This window comes from Eleutherodactylus coqui, chromosome 10 (assembly GCF_035609145.1).
Source record: "Eleutherodactylus coqui strain aEleCoq1 chromosome 10, aEleCoq1.hap1, whole genome shotgun sequence".
Taxonomy (NCBI): Eukaryota; Metazoa; Chordata; class Amphibia; order Anura; family Eleutherodactylidae; genus Eleutherodactylus; species Eleutherodactylus coqui.
The window spans coordinates 13,179,196-13,195,360 of record NC_089846.1 but is presented as its reverse complement, the minus strand read 5'-3'; the positions used below and the strand labels follow the sequence as shown (position 1 = coordinate 13,195,360).

The 16,165-nt window shown below is 47.1% G+C and overlaps 1 protein-coding gene across 2 annotated transcripts; it reads right to left on the bottom strand.

The window, feature by feature from the left end:
* Window positions 1-355: 355 nt before the first annotated feature.
* INPP5E (inositol polyphosphate-5-phosphatase E) lies at window positions 356-16,165 on the bottom strand. 2 transcript variants are annotated; one of them, XM_066580251.1, is made up of 11 exons: window positions 16,057-16,165; window positions 13,128-13,919; window positions 11,924-12,047; window positions 9,771-9,868; window positions 8,960-9,084; window positions 7,875-7,994; window positions 6,757-6,864; window positions 5,435-5,596; window positions 4,628-4,743; window positions 3,007-3,143; window positions 356-723 (listed from the first exon to the last, which is right to left on the bottom strand). In XM_066580251.1, the coding sequence occupies exons 2-11, from the start codon at window positions 13,763-13,765 to the stop codon at window positions 591-593; spliced, it is 1,761 nt and encodes a 586-aa protein (XP_066436348.1). In that variant the 5' UTR covers window positions 13,766-13,919; window positions 16,057-16,165; the 3' UTR covers window positions 356-590. The 2 variants fall into 2 exon arrangements, with proteins under 2 accessions (XP_066436348.1, XP_066436349.1); XM_066580252.1 differs by lacking the exon at window positions 16,057-16,165 and adding an exon at window positions 15,936-15,954.

The window sequence follows — 16,165 nt, the reverse complement described above, 5'->3', positions numbered from 1 at the left end:
GGCCCCTCCTCGCCACAGCGCGCGACGCTGGCTGGCGAGAGAGAGACAAACGGACGAACGAACCTAGGAAAAAAATTTAAAAAAAGCTCAGCACCCAGTGTCCCACATACAAAAATGCTCGAGTCTCCCATTGTAGTCAATGGGGTTCGTTACTCAAGTAGAGCTCTCGGATTTTACGGAAAAAAAAAAAGCGAATAACGCGGACCCGAGCATTTGGGTGCTCGCTCATCTCTACTAACTACAACAGTAGGTTTCTTGCACCAAAATATTGCGATAGCAGGTCGCGAGTCTGTGCTGTCCCAGCGGGAATGTGGATGGAGAGAAATTGAGCAGCAATGACCTAATAGACAAAAAGCAGGATCTTACAGATAAATATATTTACATACATTACATTATAATGACATAACGGAAGGCCCAGGAATGGTGATAGTGTGCACAGCGCCCCCACCAGACTTGTGGTCAGATAGCAGCATTGCAGACAGTACTTGACACTCCATCACTGCGCTCATCAAAAGGTTCCATGGTTAGTTACAGTGATTCTCGCTCGGTGCCCAGGGGAGAAGTACGGACATTCCCACCGTGATCGTGTGTCAGGAGATTGTACAGACGCTGCTGTTTTTGTGGTTTTTAATTGCTTGGCGTCGCTGTAGTTCTCGGGAGATTCTCCTTTTGATGCCCAATAAATATAACTCGCGGTCAAACAGTCCAGCGGCCAAAGGGATACTGAAAAGAACGACAGAAGAGCAGTTTACAGCATGCAGTCTATGAAAATGCTGCTTGAGAAACTTGGTTGTAACTGGGGATGTGAGATCCCGCTCCCAAGCTTGCGGGGGGTCCAGACAAGTAAACATGGCATGAATGTCTTGTGTGGACACCCTTTGGAAGGTTGAATAACTTTGAAAACAGTGAGGAGGAATTTAATGTCCTTGCAGCAGATAACTGGTGTAAAATAATTGCAACTTTTTGTACATTGCTATTTTGCAACTTTCTTTTATATTTACGGCAGCCTTGCTATTTAATTGGGTAGAGCTTGGCGGTGGTTTGTGCCCCTCTGGGCCTTCACATTTTTTATAATTTTATGCTCAAAACTGGCTTAAATTGTAGCTGGCAGAGATTTTTGTTGTTGTTGGGACTGCTTGAGATGCATCTAATATATTAAGATGAGTACTACTTATGATACAAGGTGCATCTTCCAACGGAGGGCTACACATTAACCCCTTAACGACCAATGACGTACCTGGTACGTCATGGAGCGTCGGGGTATGTATGAAGAGAGGTTGCGATGCAACCTCTCTTCATACAGTGCGGGCATCAGCTGTTTATAACAGCTGACATCCGCGGGCAATAGCCGCGAGCGGCCGCGCGGCCGATCGCGGCTATTAACCATTTAAATGCCGCTGTCAATTCTGACAGCGGCATTTAAATCCCCCGAACGATGTTCGGGGGTCCCGCACGGCCCCCCCGCGGGGGATCCGTGCAGGTGTCATGGCAGCCGGGGGCCTAATGAAAGGCCCCAGGGCTGCCTTAACAGACTGCCTATGAAGCCATCCACACAGGGTGGCTTGATAGACTACCTGTCAAAAAGCAGAATGACGTAATGCTATAGCATTACGTCATACTGCAGGAGCGATCAAAGCATCGCATCTTAAAGTCCCCCAGGGGGACTTCAAAGTAAAGTAAAAAAAAAAATCAATAAAGTTTTTTTTTAATTGAAAAAAAAAAAAAAAGTTGTAAAAGTTTAAATCACCCCCCTTTTGCCATATCTATTATTAAAAAATCTAAATAATAAATTAATAATAAATTAAAAATATGTATTTAGTATCACCGCGTCCGTAAAAGTCCGAACTATCAAAGTACCACATAATTTTTCCCGCACGGTGAACGTCGTTCGAAAAAAGAAATGAAGAACGCCAGAAATGCATTTTTTTAGTTACCCTGTCTCCCAGAAAAAAACGCAATAAAAAGCGATCAAAAAGTCGTATGTATTCCAAAACGGTACTATCAGAAACTACAGGACATCCCGCAAAAAATGAAACCTTGCTCAACTACGTCGACGGAAAAATAAAAAAGTTATTGCGCGCACAAAATGACCGCAGAAAATAATTGAAAAAAATTTATGTCTTTAAAAAAAAAAAAAAAAAAGAGTATAGTAAAAAAAAACCTATACAAGTTTGGCATCGTAGTAATCGTACCAACCCATAGAATAAAGTTATCATGTCGTTTTTGTTGCCATTTGTGCGCCGTAGAAGCAAGACGCACTAAAAGATGGCAAAATGTCGGGTTTTTTTTCATTTTACTCCACTTAGAATTTTTTAAAAGTTTTTCAGTACATTATATGGTACTTTAAATAGCACCATTGAAAAATACAACTCGTCCCGCAAAAAACAAGCCCTCATACAGCGACGTGGATGGATAAATAAAGGAGTTATGATTTTTTTAAAGGGGGGAGGAAAAAACGAAAATGGAAAAAGAAAAATGCCCGCGTCATTAAGGCGTACGAAACACCAATCTTAATAAATCTGCCCCACCGTTTAGATCCAGATTGTACAACAGATGTTGGCCATGACCCACTGACACAGATGCATGGTTTGTAATGAGCTATAAATCTGTGTGGGCAGGACTGACGTAGTCAGTCACTGAAAAGAACCATCAACTGCATGGGGGAGGGATGTAAAGAAATGTACATGAAGACAAAATAGGGAAGAGGAGCAAATCCTTCCATTATACTTTCTGTGTAGGTTCCAGACTACCACCCAAGGCCGGTGTCACCTTATTTTAGCTGTGTTTTTACATCCATAATACGGACATGTGTCTCAGCCTGACCTGAACTCCAAGCATCAGAGATTCCTATGATGTTCAGAGTTCAGGTCAAGCCGGGACGCATGTCTGTTACGGACGCAGCCATAATAAGGTAGCGTGGAGCTGGCCTAGGAGTATGACCCTCTGCAGCTCCCAGTGGCTTAAGTGGAAATTACTACTATCCTGCAAGAACAAAATATGACTTACTTGTCTCTGCCGGGTCTGATCCTCACTTCAAATAACCCGAAGACTGGTCTATGGTCTGACGTCTTGACCAGTGAGCAGGCGGCGTACTTCAAGACGCGGATGTCTCCCTTATTCCGGCTCTTATACACCACCCTGTCCTGTAGAGAGAGCAGTATATTAATACACAACAACAAGAATGGATTTATACTACACTTAGAGCTGAATCTTCTAGTTCTGCCTGACAGACCAGCACATCGGGACCTCAGATGCTCTGGTAAAGCTGATGCGGGATGCACTGTACACAGGTAAGAGCGCCACCCTAAAATGTGGCTGAAACTAATAACTCAAGCTGCAGGTAAAGCCCATGCGCTCGGTGCGAGAATGTGTACGGACCCCTTCTGACAGAGGATATCGGTGAAGGAAGCAGACATTTCACCTGCAGTTAGTATCATGTGATGGCCATTTAAAGGGGTCGTCCCACACTAAAGGTTCTGTGTTTATAAGAAACCACAACACTGTGCTGGACGGACCCCTCTGACTTATAATGGGGTTTGTCATTATATGAAGGGATAAATAAAGCTGCAGTCAGTGCTGTTTTGCATCAAAAATAATAGCCTTGGAGCCTTTGTTACATATTCTAGCAGTTTTGTCTCTGTCAGAAGAAGCCACTGCTAGTGCCCATTATTATGATCTGACTGCACTATAGCAAGAATCACTACACTGACCATATACAAAAGGATCAGGTGATGGGGTTGAGTTACTGACCACTAGCACAAGACAGGAGGTGACTACACAGAGAAGGAATCAAAAGAACAGCAGGGGGCGCTGTGATAAGTATGTAAAATGTACAGACAGAAGCATTATTTTAAGTTATTCTAATTGAAAATGTTAGTGTCTTGTGCAATCTAACATAGAAATGCCTTATTTAATCGTGGGGCAATGTATTAAGGCCAGCCCAAGTGTGAGAGAGGCTCTCTCCAGCCATCCACATGTGAAATGCTTTTCCTATTTAGAGTTAAGGGGGTTGTGCCAAGTTATACAGTTACCCCCTAGCCACACGATATAACTTTATTGGACGTCTGACCGCTAAGAGAGGAGGGGTTCCGAAGGTCCCAGCATGCATGGAGCAGGGTTGTGCATACCTGCCAGTATTCATTTAATTTCAATGTGAGCGCCAAAGATCGCTGCACACTTGTACTCTCATTGACCCCCACAGATTGGAAGTCTATCTCCTGTCCTGTGACTAGAGGATTAATTAATAACTTGGCACAATCCATTTAAGTAATTTGTTGTATAAATTCATTAGAAATGATGAGGGAAGGTGGTGCAGGTCAGGAGTGTATAATATGGCGGAAGGGAGAACTTCTCTGTCACATAGTGTTCATGTAACATCCGTCCGTGAATTGGGTCTGTACCGGGTGTTGGCACATATCACGCTTCTCCCACTGCCATATGGTTCATATAAAGTGCAGGTTTTCTCAATCACTCCCTCATAAATGACCATAAGTGGGATTTTAATAAATGCCATGACATTAACCCTCAATCAGAAACCTGTAAGACTAAGAGCTCTGTCTGTGACGTGTAGGGTGCACAACCATTAGAGGCTCCCCGGCATTCGGCATGGTCACCTAGAACATCTTACTGTATAGGATGGCGTTCTCTGTTTTGATGTTGTATCATATTCATCACAGCCAATGTCAAACTTATATGTGGGCAGGAACTGAATTGTGGATTCTTCAAAGCCTTTAAATATGGACCCTGGATAAAATAAGAGACAACAAGATTAGCTGTGGAGGAAGAGTGGCTCTCAGTGTCCTCAGCACTCACAGGGTAGACCAGATGGCGGCCTCCTCTCGTTTCTATTCCCTAGAGCTCAGCCTTGTTAAACTTTTCACCTGCTCATCGGTTTTGGCTCCCGTCTTCTAATCCACAACAGACGCCCTTAAATCCCTTATCTGCCTGTGCCTGGCTGGATGGAGGGGGAGGGGCAGGATACTAAAGGCCCTTTTACACACAACGATTAGCGCTTACAAACATCCAAAAATGAGTAATCAATACATGTAAACTCAGCGAAAATGAGCGATAATCGTTACCTTTAATCACACGCTGGGCTTAGCAAACAACTCCTAGAGGTCCTTTCACATGCAAATGAAGATGATAAAGTGTTAATGGCCATTAATACTCTATGCAAATAGGTCCCTAAATCTTTCAACCGTTTGGAAGATTATCTTTGCATGTAAAAGGGCCTTAAGTCCTCTAGCCAACATATTGTTTTACAAGGTGGCAGATTATGGGGTTAATGCTTTGTGGCTGCAGCGGATTTATCAGCAATATATTTCTACTTTTAGAAGTACTTTTGAGACAGGGAAGCAAAAACTATTTTAAAAAACCCTCAAATATCACTTCTTTAAGAACCGCTGGATGTGGTAAACACATAATGAGACATTACCATCACCCATCTCTTTGATCAGCTGGTCGTACTTCAGCAGACGCGCCATGTCTGTCCCTGGTTTCCGCTGTAGTATTGAATTCACTCCTGTACGATCCTTATTTAGCCGGAAGTTAAAGTCACCGAACCAGAAGACTTCATCGAACCGGCACGTAACATCCGCTGAAAGGGCAAACAGAGGGAACATGAGGTCAAGGTGAACACTGTCGGACTGAGAGGAGATAAATCATTGTAAGCACAGATCCATGCATACAAATAATCTGCTTCAGTGTAACAGACAGAACAGCAGGACTCCCTCAGGCATATAGTTCCCTCTGGACACTCATTATTCCTACACTGTCCCCCGGGGCGGCTATTATACAGAGGGTTGTATTACAGCTCGTACAGGGGTAGCATACGCTGCTATACTGCATTAACAGATGATAGGCCAACCCCTCAGGTGACGTCGGGGATTAAGACGAGTTATCTGGGGGTAAGAAGAGGCAGCAGCACTCAGTAACGGCTGTGGGTACAGGCAGTGAACGGTGCTTTGTTACATATCTGTACTTGCTTCTGTTAACTACCAGCTGTAGCTGAAAGGCTGAGATCAGCTGAATCAGAGTGAAAATACGCAGCAACGGTGTGGATTCTGACCTAGTTTTTGATGCAGAAATGCTGTGGATTTTGTCGCAGATCCACAGCATTTCTGCTACATGTGAACACACACTATATAATAAAGAGGTCATCATCTTACTACAATAAACTACTATTGTGAACAAGCCGGGGCACGGCAAAAAAAAGGGGTCTGAAACAAAAGTTTGGCTTATTGAGACGGAGAATGCTACTGGCAATCTTACTTTTTTACACATCGCAGGGGTTTTCTGCAGCACTTACTACCACATTAAAAAAGTGTTGTCTAGCTCTTCTCTCCCACCGGCCATGGAGAGAGGCTCTTGTGGCAACCGTCCATCACCCAACAAGTATTGTTCATGTGTCATATTAAAATATTACATGTGTATGATACTTGCAGGGCATCAGAGCGCTGCTTTGGGAAAGGTCCTGTTTGGTGTGCGGAAGCATCTCTCCATGCCACGCCTAATGTCAAATCAGGTGGAAGAGTGGGCACGGATTATCGTTTTGAGGAACTCTCTGGGCACACAACAATTAAAAGCTGTTATACTTGATAAAGGGCCGTATAGGGAGGGGCATGACATAGTGATTGTGTGGTGCAAATGGGGTATAGACATTAAAATCTAGTGCAGATATCATGAGACAAGTGTGAGAAGCCCCAGAATAACACATAAATGACGAGAGAGGATTATAGTCAGACAGCTCGTACTCACCGGGATTAGAGCGGTACGGGTTTGTGTCAGGGATATTACGAGGTAAAGCCAAACCCTCAACTATTTTCTTGTAGTCGAGAATCCTCTCACTGACTTTCCCATCTCCAGCTGCCAAAAGAAATACCGAGATCAAAACACATGGACACAGATTTCAGTTTTGGAGTTTCCTATAAATTAAACCAGAAACGTACAATCTGCAGCCCGGGGGTCACATGTAGTGGAATTCTGTGTGTTCCCCTATTGTTTGCATACAGAAAGGTTTGTCTGTGTAGTTTCCATGTCAGAGCACAGTAGGGGGCGCTCAGGAGCAGAAATGGGTAAGTAGTAACGGTACCCTGTGTACCCACATATCTGAAGAATGGGGTCCCCTTACCCGTTCTGTGCACTGCAGAATGGACTAGATGAGTTAGATCTGCTAGCCTGCAGCTCTTTCCATTTTAGTTTATGGGAGTAGTGAAATGCTCAGCTGTTACTACAACACTGAAAACTACATGCAACATGGATTGCTGATTGGGGGGAAGCAGGAGACCCCGATAAATGGGAGTTGTGGAAGTAGATCTGCCACCCATTAGACATTTATGGCCAATACTTTCAATATACCACAAATGTCTGGAATGTAAACAGCGCAAAGTTTGATTGCAGCCATAGGGAATAGTCCCAATATGACAATGAGGCCAGAAGAAGTTTTACCCCCCTGGGTTAAGAAACCCAAGTCATAACGAGCCCTTCGTTACATTTTTTTTTTTTTTAAATCCTCACAATATCAGGATCTTCGTTTGCTGCTAGTGGAATAGTCTTATTAACATCCAAGGACTGAAATCCTTTCCTCGCCTAGTTCTACTGACAGAGGGGAGGATTTGTTACAGTGTATTAGTGAAGCAATCCTCTTGGAGATTAACATTCCTACATTAAACCCAGCAATTCTATGAGCAGACTAGGTCAGAGTAGGATTTCAGCCTTTGTATATAAACAATAAATGTTCCCATTCAGTGACAACAAGCAGAGATGTTAACAATAATCAGGGCATGAAGCAGAAAGCCTAGTAGAAGCCTGCAGGTTAGAGATAGGATTTATATGTGCAAGACTAGACCGGCCCGTCAACTGCTGAATAATCTTACATGTGAAATGCGACGTGATGAAGAGGAAGGAGGTTCCAAAAAAAGTGAACGATGCCCCCAGGGCTCCTTTGGTCTTGATCTGTGATATGATGCGAGTCGTCACCGTGGCATATTCCACCTCTGTACAATGAGACACAAAGCAGGATCACCATTTGCAGGGAGCTCTGTGCCATTTCCAAGTCTCACCCCACAGATGTCCACAATTTTGGAAATAAGCAGAAAACACCATAGTTCTGCTGACACATGGGAAACCGGGGATTAACTTACTATATAATCATCTGTCCCATTATACGAATACAGGCAGTAAAATCCCTCTAATCTGGCATTGATGCCACCTGATAGCTGCTGGATTATCAAACATCCTTGATGTTATGGGAAAAATTCATATCCCTTTGACTTCACTGCTCCAAATTGGTTATTGAGAAGTGCATGCATGCAGAGTCACTAAGACTATCGCAATGCTTGTCAACATCAGTACGCTTTTGATTTATTAATAGCATATATACCCCAAATGACATAGCAATAGAGGTACATACCCCTAAAATCATAAGAACACATGATAGGCTAATGATTAACATCTGTTAACGCCTTAAGGTGTGTGTTACTACTAAAACACGTGATTTCGAAGAAATAGAACTTATACTGTGTTTATTATCACAGAGAAAGATCTGTAGGAGGGCAGCATGAGACCTAAGAACCATGTGTAGGAGATAGAAGACAAGGATCTAATACACACCAGAGTATAATATTGAACAACCTAACCATTTAGATGCTGTTATTTACTAAGAAGGAAGATGTACCAATCTATCTATCTATAATAGAATACATATTGCTATAAAAGTGACTTGTAAAGATAAAGAACCTTCCAGATGATAAGTGGTTCAAAAATAAATCTAACGCCATCGGTGGCCATCATTGTTAGTTCCATAAAATTGTGCATCCCATGGGTTGCTTCAGCATTATTACTTGTGGGCTGCACCCCCCCATGATATCAGCTGATTGCATCTAGCTATACGATATACTCAGTCATTCCACATGAGCTGGTATTCTGAAAGATAGGCACAAACGATGAAAATGGATCTTACCGGAGCAGAACCAAATCAGGTCCCGTCGAATGAAGACTGAGAGATAGAGAACGCCATGAGCGCTGGAATGGAGCAGCACGTAATGTGGTCCGAGGGTCTCCTGGAGTCGTATCTCCCACTCCCGCCTGTAAGTCACACAAGAGTCACATAAGATGACAAAACTGAAGGAAGATCAGTGACCTCAGTCTAAGGCCGTCTGGACACGGGCAGATTTGCACTACAGAGTCCGGAGTGGGTGTCCGCCTCCGGATTCCGCAGCAAATACAGCCCATAGCATGCTATGGCAAATCGCGATTTCATCTCCATGAGTTGAAATCAATTGCGATTTTCCACTCGCGGAGAAGAAATTGTAGCACGCTGCGTTTCTGTGCAGACTCTGCACGGACGGCTTCCATTGAAGTCAATGGAAGCCATCCAATCCACGGTCCTTCCGCAATGACATTGCAGAAAGGTCGCGAATTCCGCATCATCGCTAATGACGATGCAGCAATAAGCAGTGATGTAAAAAAACGGTACAGCAAAAAGACTTTGGCGCGGAGGCCGGCCGGGCACAGGGTCGGATTCTGGCTAAGACTCTAAGGTTATGAATGTCTGCAGGATCGCTCACATCCAGGAGCCTCAAAGATTCTTATTAACTGTAATGTGCAAATTAGAAAAACATAGCGGCTTTCTTCCAGAAACAGCGTCACTCCATGGCCGTGTCTGGTATTGCAAATCAGCACAATTCATGTGAATCCCATAGACTCAAGAAGTAGAGGGATTCCATTTCCCGATCAGATAATGATGCAATAAGAAAAGTCGGGACACTCACCGCTCCGGGCTTCCTTCCTGGACTCCGATAACGTACAGGTCTTGTGCAAAGTCATCATCTGGAGGAAGCAGGAAATCATCCAGGCTCTCCGGGAGCTCCTGCAGAGGAGTCGGTAAGCGACACACAGTAAAACACATGAAGAGATATCCGTATAATCACCACAGAACTATAATCGCACATTCTGGACATTCGCCACCGATTGGAGATGTTGCTTTGCCCGATTGGCCAAACCACAGAAAATAATGGGAGAATAGAGTCTCCTGATGCACCCGATAACCAGTAAGTGGAGGAAAGTCACAAATCAGGTAAACAATTGTCTTCACCGAAAGAGGGAAACTAGAAGAATACTTGTGCAGACTGTGCCAGCAAGACAACATGGCGGCGGCAAGAGAGCAACAATACAAAGACGCCTCAGGTTTGCCGGATGCGACTGCACGATGGATTCCCAGCACCAGAGTGAATATACGACCAGTCAAGTGCAATTCATAGCAGGGAACACTAAAAACCCTGAACGTCTGCAGTCTACATGTAAGGCCACACGGAGCGGCAGTGCTGCAGCCAAAAACCGTGCCGAGTAGCAAGTCAGCGCAGTTTTCACAACTGATGTCTACCCCTAAAAAAGACGCAGCCAATATCAAGTGAAATCCGTACATATATACCATGCATGGAGTGTTTGGCTGCTCCATGTGGCCTTACTCTAGGGCTACCTACATGGGAGAGCGCGATTTGGGGATGAGAAACTCTGTCCGATATTGCGCAAGAATCCTGCTAATCAAAAGAAAGCATTGAAATCAATGGTTTCGTCACATTTCCCGGCCATGAACTCTGTTCAAAAGAATGTGACGCCTCTGTCGAAATACTGCTGTGAAAAATCCGAACATGCTGGATTATTTGGTCGTGAACCGCAAATCCCGCGATGACATCACAGCTCTGTGCTCAGAAAGTCATCCCATACATTGTTGCCCCTGATGATTAAGAGACAACAGCAGCAGAAGGCTGAAAACAGTTGGAGACTGATGATAATCTGTAGATTCTGATAAGCTGATGAAAGGAATCTCACTGTAGAATTAATTTCTAATTAAAGGGATATTCCCGTCTCAGCGGTACATGGCAGAGATGAGAAACTAACGGCTGTTTCCCGACCATCTCGGAGAAACAGCCGAGGCAGCAGCCCTACACCGTTCCAGTAACACCCGGCGAAGTGGTCAGGAAACAGACACGGGTTCCTCATCTTAGCCATGTTACACCGGGATAGGAATACCCCTTTAAGTAGTCTTAAGGCCCCTGCAGTCCTTGAGTCTACAACTGGGCAGGTAACGGATCACAGATGAGGATCTACTAATAAACCCGACATCAATTGCAAAGAGGGCAAGGAATCGGGAAGAGCTCGATGCTACAAGGATCCGAGGCCTGACACCCCAGGGGCCACACAGTCATCAGCACAGAAGGGCCTGACACCCCGGGGAGCACATAATGAGCGGCGCAGGAAAGAAAGTATTATTAGCCTCCCAGGACGCCGCCGGTAAATATAGAGCCGAGCAAATGGAAATAGTTTCTGTTTCCAAAACTGTATCACAGCAAAGAAAGTCCTGAACACATCAACCAGAGGAAGGAAGCTGATGCTTAAAGGGAAGGTAGGAAGAGGTCTAATATTAAAGGGAATGGGTCAGCAGAAAATGTCCTCTTATTTAAGTTACATTTTTATGTCAAACATAAAAGAATTTTATTTTTTTTTAAATTTTTGAATCTACCATCTATATTTAATAAAATTCTAAAAACCTGCAGTTCTCACACTGACCACTAAGTGTAATAAGAGTCTGACACTTCCTGTTCTGTAGAGGAAACGTCTCAGTCGTCATCTTATAATCAAGGACAGGATTATAATGAGCGGTGACACCTGTATATACAGGAACACAGGATCCACCATTCACAACAAATAATGGGCAAAGCTGTCTTCCTCCCCCTCCCTGCATAGGTCGCACAGCATGCCCACACGACTAACACAGATATCAATGGATCACGGCCTGTCCATTGTGTGGCCCATAAGGCTGCTGTGCAGGTCATCTCATATTTGTGACAATTATTTTCGTTCCTTGGTTACGTTAGTATCCCGGAGCGTTACCGCTGCCCCGCCCCTGCGTTCTCCGTCTCACCTTTCTTCCTTGCATATTCCAGGTAGCAATGAAGACTCGCAGCTGTCTGTCTGGGAAATAGCGATGTAATTCATCGGCTCCGAGCAGCGCCCCGCTGGCCAAGAGACTCCCCTCCAGATAACTCCTGGGAAGACATTGGGGGAGGGGATAATGTCTTATTCATAGAGGTACAATTACTGCAAGGAGTCATTCACATATATGGTGGGTGAAACAAGAACATGCGGCCAAGAAGCTCCGTGACGGGAACGTCTTATTGCTGCAATTCCTGACACATTGCTACATCGTGAAGCGACTATAAGGGATGTAGTAAAAAAGTCTAACCGGGCGCCATATCGCCCTACTGGTGCCCTATAGTGAGATAACCGTAACGTACTCCTATAGGAAGACATGGATGTGCTACACGATCGGATGGCGCACGGGCTCCCAGGAACATGGGGTTCAATTTTACATTGCTGCCCCTGTAAGAGAGTACAACCCAATTGGAAAGTTGAAGAGTCACATGTGAGACGCAGGAATCGGCTTCCCGAGTCTCTCTACGTCCCGTGGGACCGCCGTTGTGACTGAAATAAAGTATACCTGAAGTGGCCCCTTCTGCTATGATGGGGGCCGATCACCCAGAAATTCGGCGTCTGCAGGAGGTTCAGGTACCGATCCGTGTTGAGTCCTTGAAGTGAACACAAGTCCGATGGTGGCTCCATGCACATATCATAGCAGAAGGGGCCACTTCCAGAACGCTTTCCTTCACAGCGGCCGTCTCACTGAACTTAGAGATACGCGGGAAGAGGATCTTTGCTTCTCACACGCTACTCTTTGCAATTGTGCTTTACTTTCTTACAGGGGCCACAATACATAATTGAAATCCATGTTCCGGGGCCCCCCAGAGACCCGTGCTCCATACCATTGTGTAGCACATTCATGTACGCTATGGTTATTTCACTATAGGACACTGGTAATGAGATTTGGCACAGGGTCAGGCTTTTTGACTACTTCCTGTATTCTGAGACACACACACACACAGACACACCAGGACCCCACCAATGTCACTCGATTTTAAGAACACCTAAAATACCTCCTAATTTTGGACCCAGTAACATAGGAATGCCTGTATCCGTATCTGCCACGTGGGAGAACATAAGGACATGTACAGACAATACACAAGTGAATATTTTGACGCCAAGCGCCGGACTCTGGGGGGTCTCCTTACCGGCTGCGGACATCCTTGGAGCGGAGGGGTGTCAGCAGGCTGTACGTACTTCTCATGGAGTCATTGGCGCAGCAGTTACAGCCGGTACCGTTCAGCCGCGTGTCGCTCAGGCTGCTGCTGTGGTGGAGACGCTGCTTATAATCCCTGTAATCCGGCTCCATCCTATTAGTCGTCCTCAGTGTCCTCGCGTTGGTCTCTAACTGGGAGAGCAGCTGCAGGGGCTTTGTGTGTGTGAGGCAAGACAAATGACTGATTTTCGGAAACCTTGAGGCCCCGCCGGGCAGCAGGTGAGTGTCCTCTGAAGGCTCAGCCGCCAGATCCCCAATGATAGAGGCGTCCTGCAGAGACCCCGTGGATGAGCCACTTTCGTTGGGGTCCGTTAAGCTCCCCTGGCTCGTCTTAAACCTCCTGCGCCAGCTTTGGTCATCCAGGGAGAAGGCTCGCTCCAGTTTCCGCAGTCGCGGCTTTGGTCGGCTGGGGGGTTTAGGTACAAGGTGATTTGTAGGATTGTTACTGGGTGCGGGGTCTCTGTGGGGCGGCCGTACTTCATCCTGCCGCTTGTCCGTCCAGTCGCTGATCTCCTGCTCTCTACTTAAGGCGACACCAGAATCCGCCATCATCACATCAGCTGTAGCCATGACAGTTCCTTATGGGCATAGAGGGTCCAGATTATGGCCGCTGGATGACATGAGGTCCTTAGAGGAACATGGGGGGCATTCAGATCGGACACTGAGAGAGGGCCGCAGCTCCATCCTTAGGAGGATGATGACGGGTCACTTCATGGAGTTGTATCTGCAATAAGAGACAAAGAGTTCAGCTGATCCGCTCGTCCGGCTCCTCGCTGCTTCTTATAGATACCAGCCGACTGCACACAGGGGAATCGGACGAGAGGAAGCAGCACCAGCCTCATCAGCTCTCAGGTCCAAGTCTCCCCTTACACCCCTAAGAACTCCCCATCACCCCATTGCGCCTCCCAAAGATCCCCACTCCTCCGAGTGCCTACTTCCCCTACTAAAACTGCCATCACCCACCAAACCCCCTTCAAACTTTCCAAAGACTACCATCATCCTCAATTAGCTACCCATGCCCCCACCAAACCACCATTATCCTCACCAAGCCCCCCCCCATGATGGCCACCGAAACCCGCCATGATCCCCATTCTTCAGTCTACACCAAAACTGCAAGCCTCCCCCCCCCCCCCCATCATCCTCATTAAAGATCCCCATAATCCTTGCTAAGTTACCTATGCCCCCACCAAAACCCCATTAACCTCACTGAACACCCCAATGATCACAAACAAGCCCCCATCACCCTCGTTGGGTACCCATCCCCCACCACATCATCATCCTCAACAAGCCACCCCATCTCTCCATACAAGTCTCTCATCATCCTGACCGGGCTACCTACGCTCCCACCAAACCCCCAACAAGCCCCCATCACTCTCTCTGAAGTCTACCATCATCCTCACTGAGCTACCCATGCCCTCCCCATCATCCTCACCAAGCCCCCCATCATGCTCACAGAGCTACCCATACTCCCCCAAGCACCATCATCCTCACCAAGCCCCACCCCCATCATCCTCACTGAGCTACCCATACCCCCCCAACCACCATCATCCTCACTGAGCTACCCATACCCCCCCAACCACCATCATCCTCACCAAGCCCCACCTCCTATCATGCTCACTGAGCTACCCATACTCCCCCAAGCACCATCATCCTCACCAAGCCCCACCCCCATCATCCTCACTGAGCTACCCATACCCCCCCAACCACCATCATCCTAACTGAGCTACCCATACCCCCCCCAACCACCATCATCCTCACCAAGTCCCGCCCCCCATCATCCTCACTGAGCTACCCATGCCCCCCAACCACTATCATCCTTACCAAGTCCCGCCCCCCATCATCCTCACTGAGCTACCCATGCCCCCCAACCATCATCATCCTCACTGAGCTACCCATACCCCCCCCAACCACCATCATCCTCACCAAGCCCCGTCTCCTATCATCCCAACTGAGCTACCCATACCCCCCCAACTATCATCATCCTCACCAAGCCCCGCCTCCCATCATCCTCACTGAGCCACCCATGGCCCCCCAACCATCACCATCCTCACTGAGCTACCCATACCCCCCCCCACCATCATCATCCTCACCAAGCCCCGCCTCCCATCATCCTCGCTGAGCTACCCATACCTCCCCCAACCACCGTCATCCTCACTGAGCTACCCATACCTCCCCCACCCGCGTCATCCTCACTGAGCTACCCATACCTCCCCCACCCGCGTCATCCTCACTGAGCTCCCCCCCCCGCGTCATCCTCACTGAGCTACCGATACCTCCCCCACCCCCGTCATCCTCACTGAGCTACCCATACCTCCCCCACCCCCAATCATCCTTATTCCACACTAAGATTCTCCCCTCTCCCCCAACAAGCACCCTCATCATCCTCGTTTGGGACTCATCCCCCACCACACCATCATCCTGACCAAATCCCCCATCATCCTCACCTCCCCCCATGATGCCCACCAAGCTCCCCATCATCCTTAATCCACACCAAAACTCCTTCACCCCCCCCCCCTTTGACCCACACTGAACCCCCCCATCTCCCCATACTGATCTCCCATCAACCTGACAGGGCTCCCACTAAACCCCCCATCCCAACAAGCCCATCACCATCAAAGAACCCCCATCGTCTTCAACAAGCCCCCAAGATTCATACCGAACCGCCTCATCCTCCTCAAGCAGCCCCCACCACCCCAGAGGAGTCCTACATAGCTGAGCCTGAGGTAGGGGGTGTCCGGACCTCACAGGAGGGTCCCGCTCCTTAATACACCGCTGGGAGGCTCCTGTACACCGCGCCCCGGATACAAGTGACCCCAATCATAGGAGGGCTTCAACGAATGACACCCGCGCCCCTCATTCACCCGGGTGTACGCCCGCTTCATCACTCACTGCCGCGCTCCAGCCATCAGCCCCAAAATCGCGGCCCCTAGTAACCAGGACAACGAGCGTCCTAGAGACCCGAGAGACTGC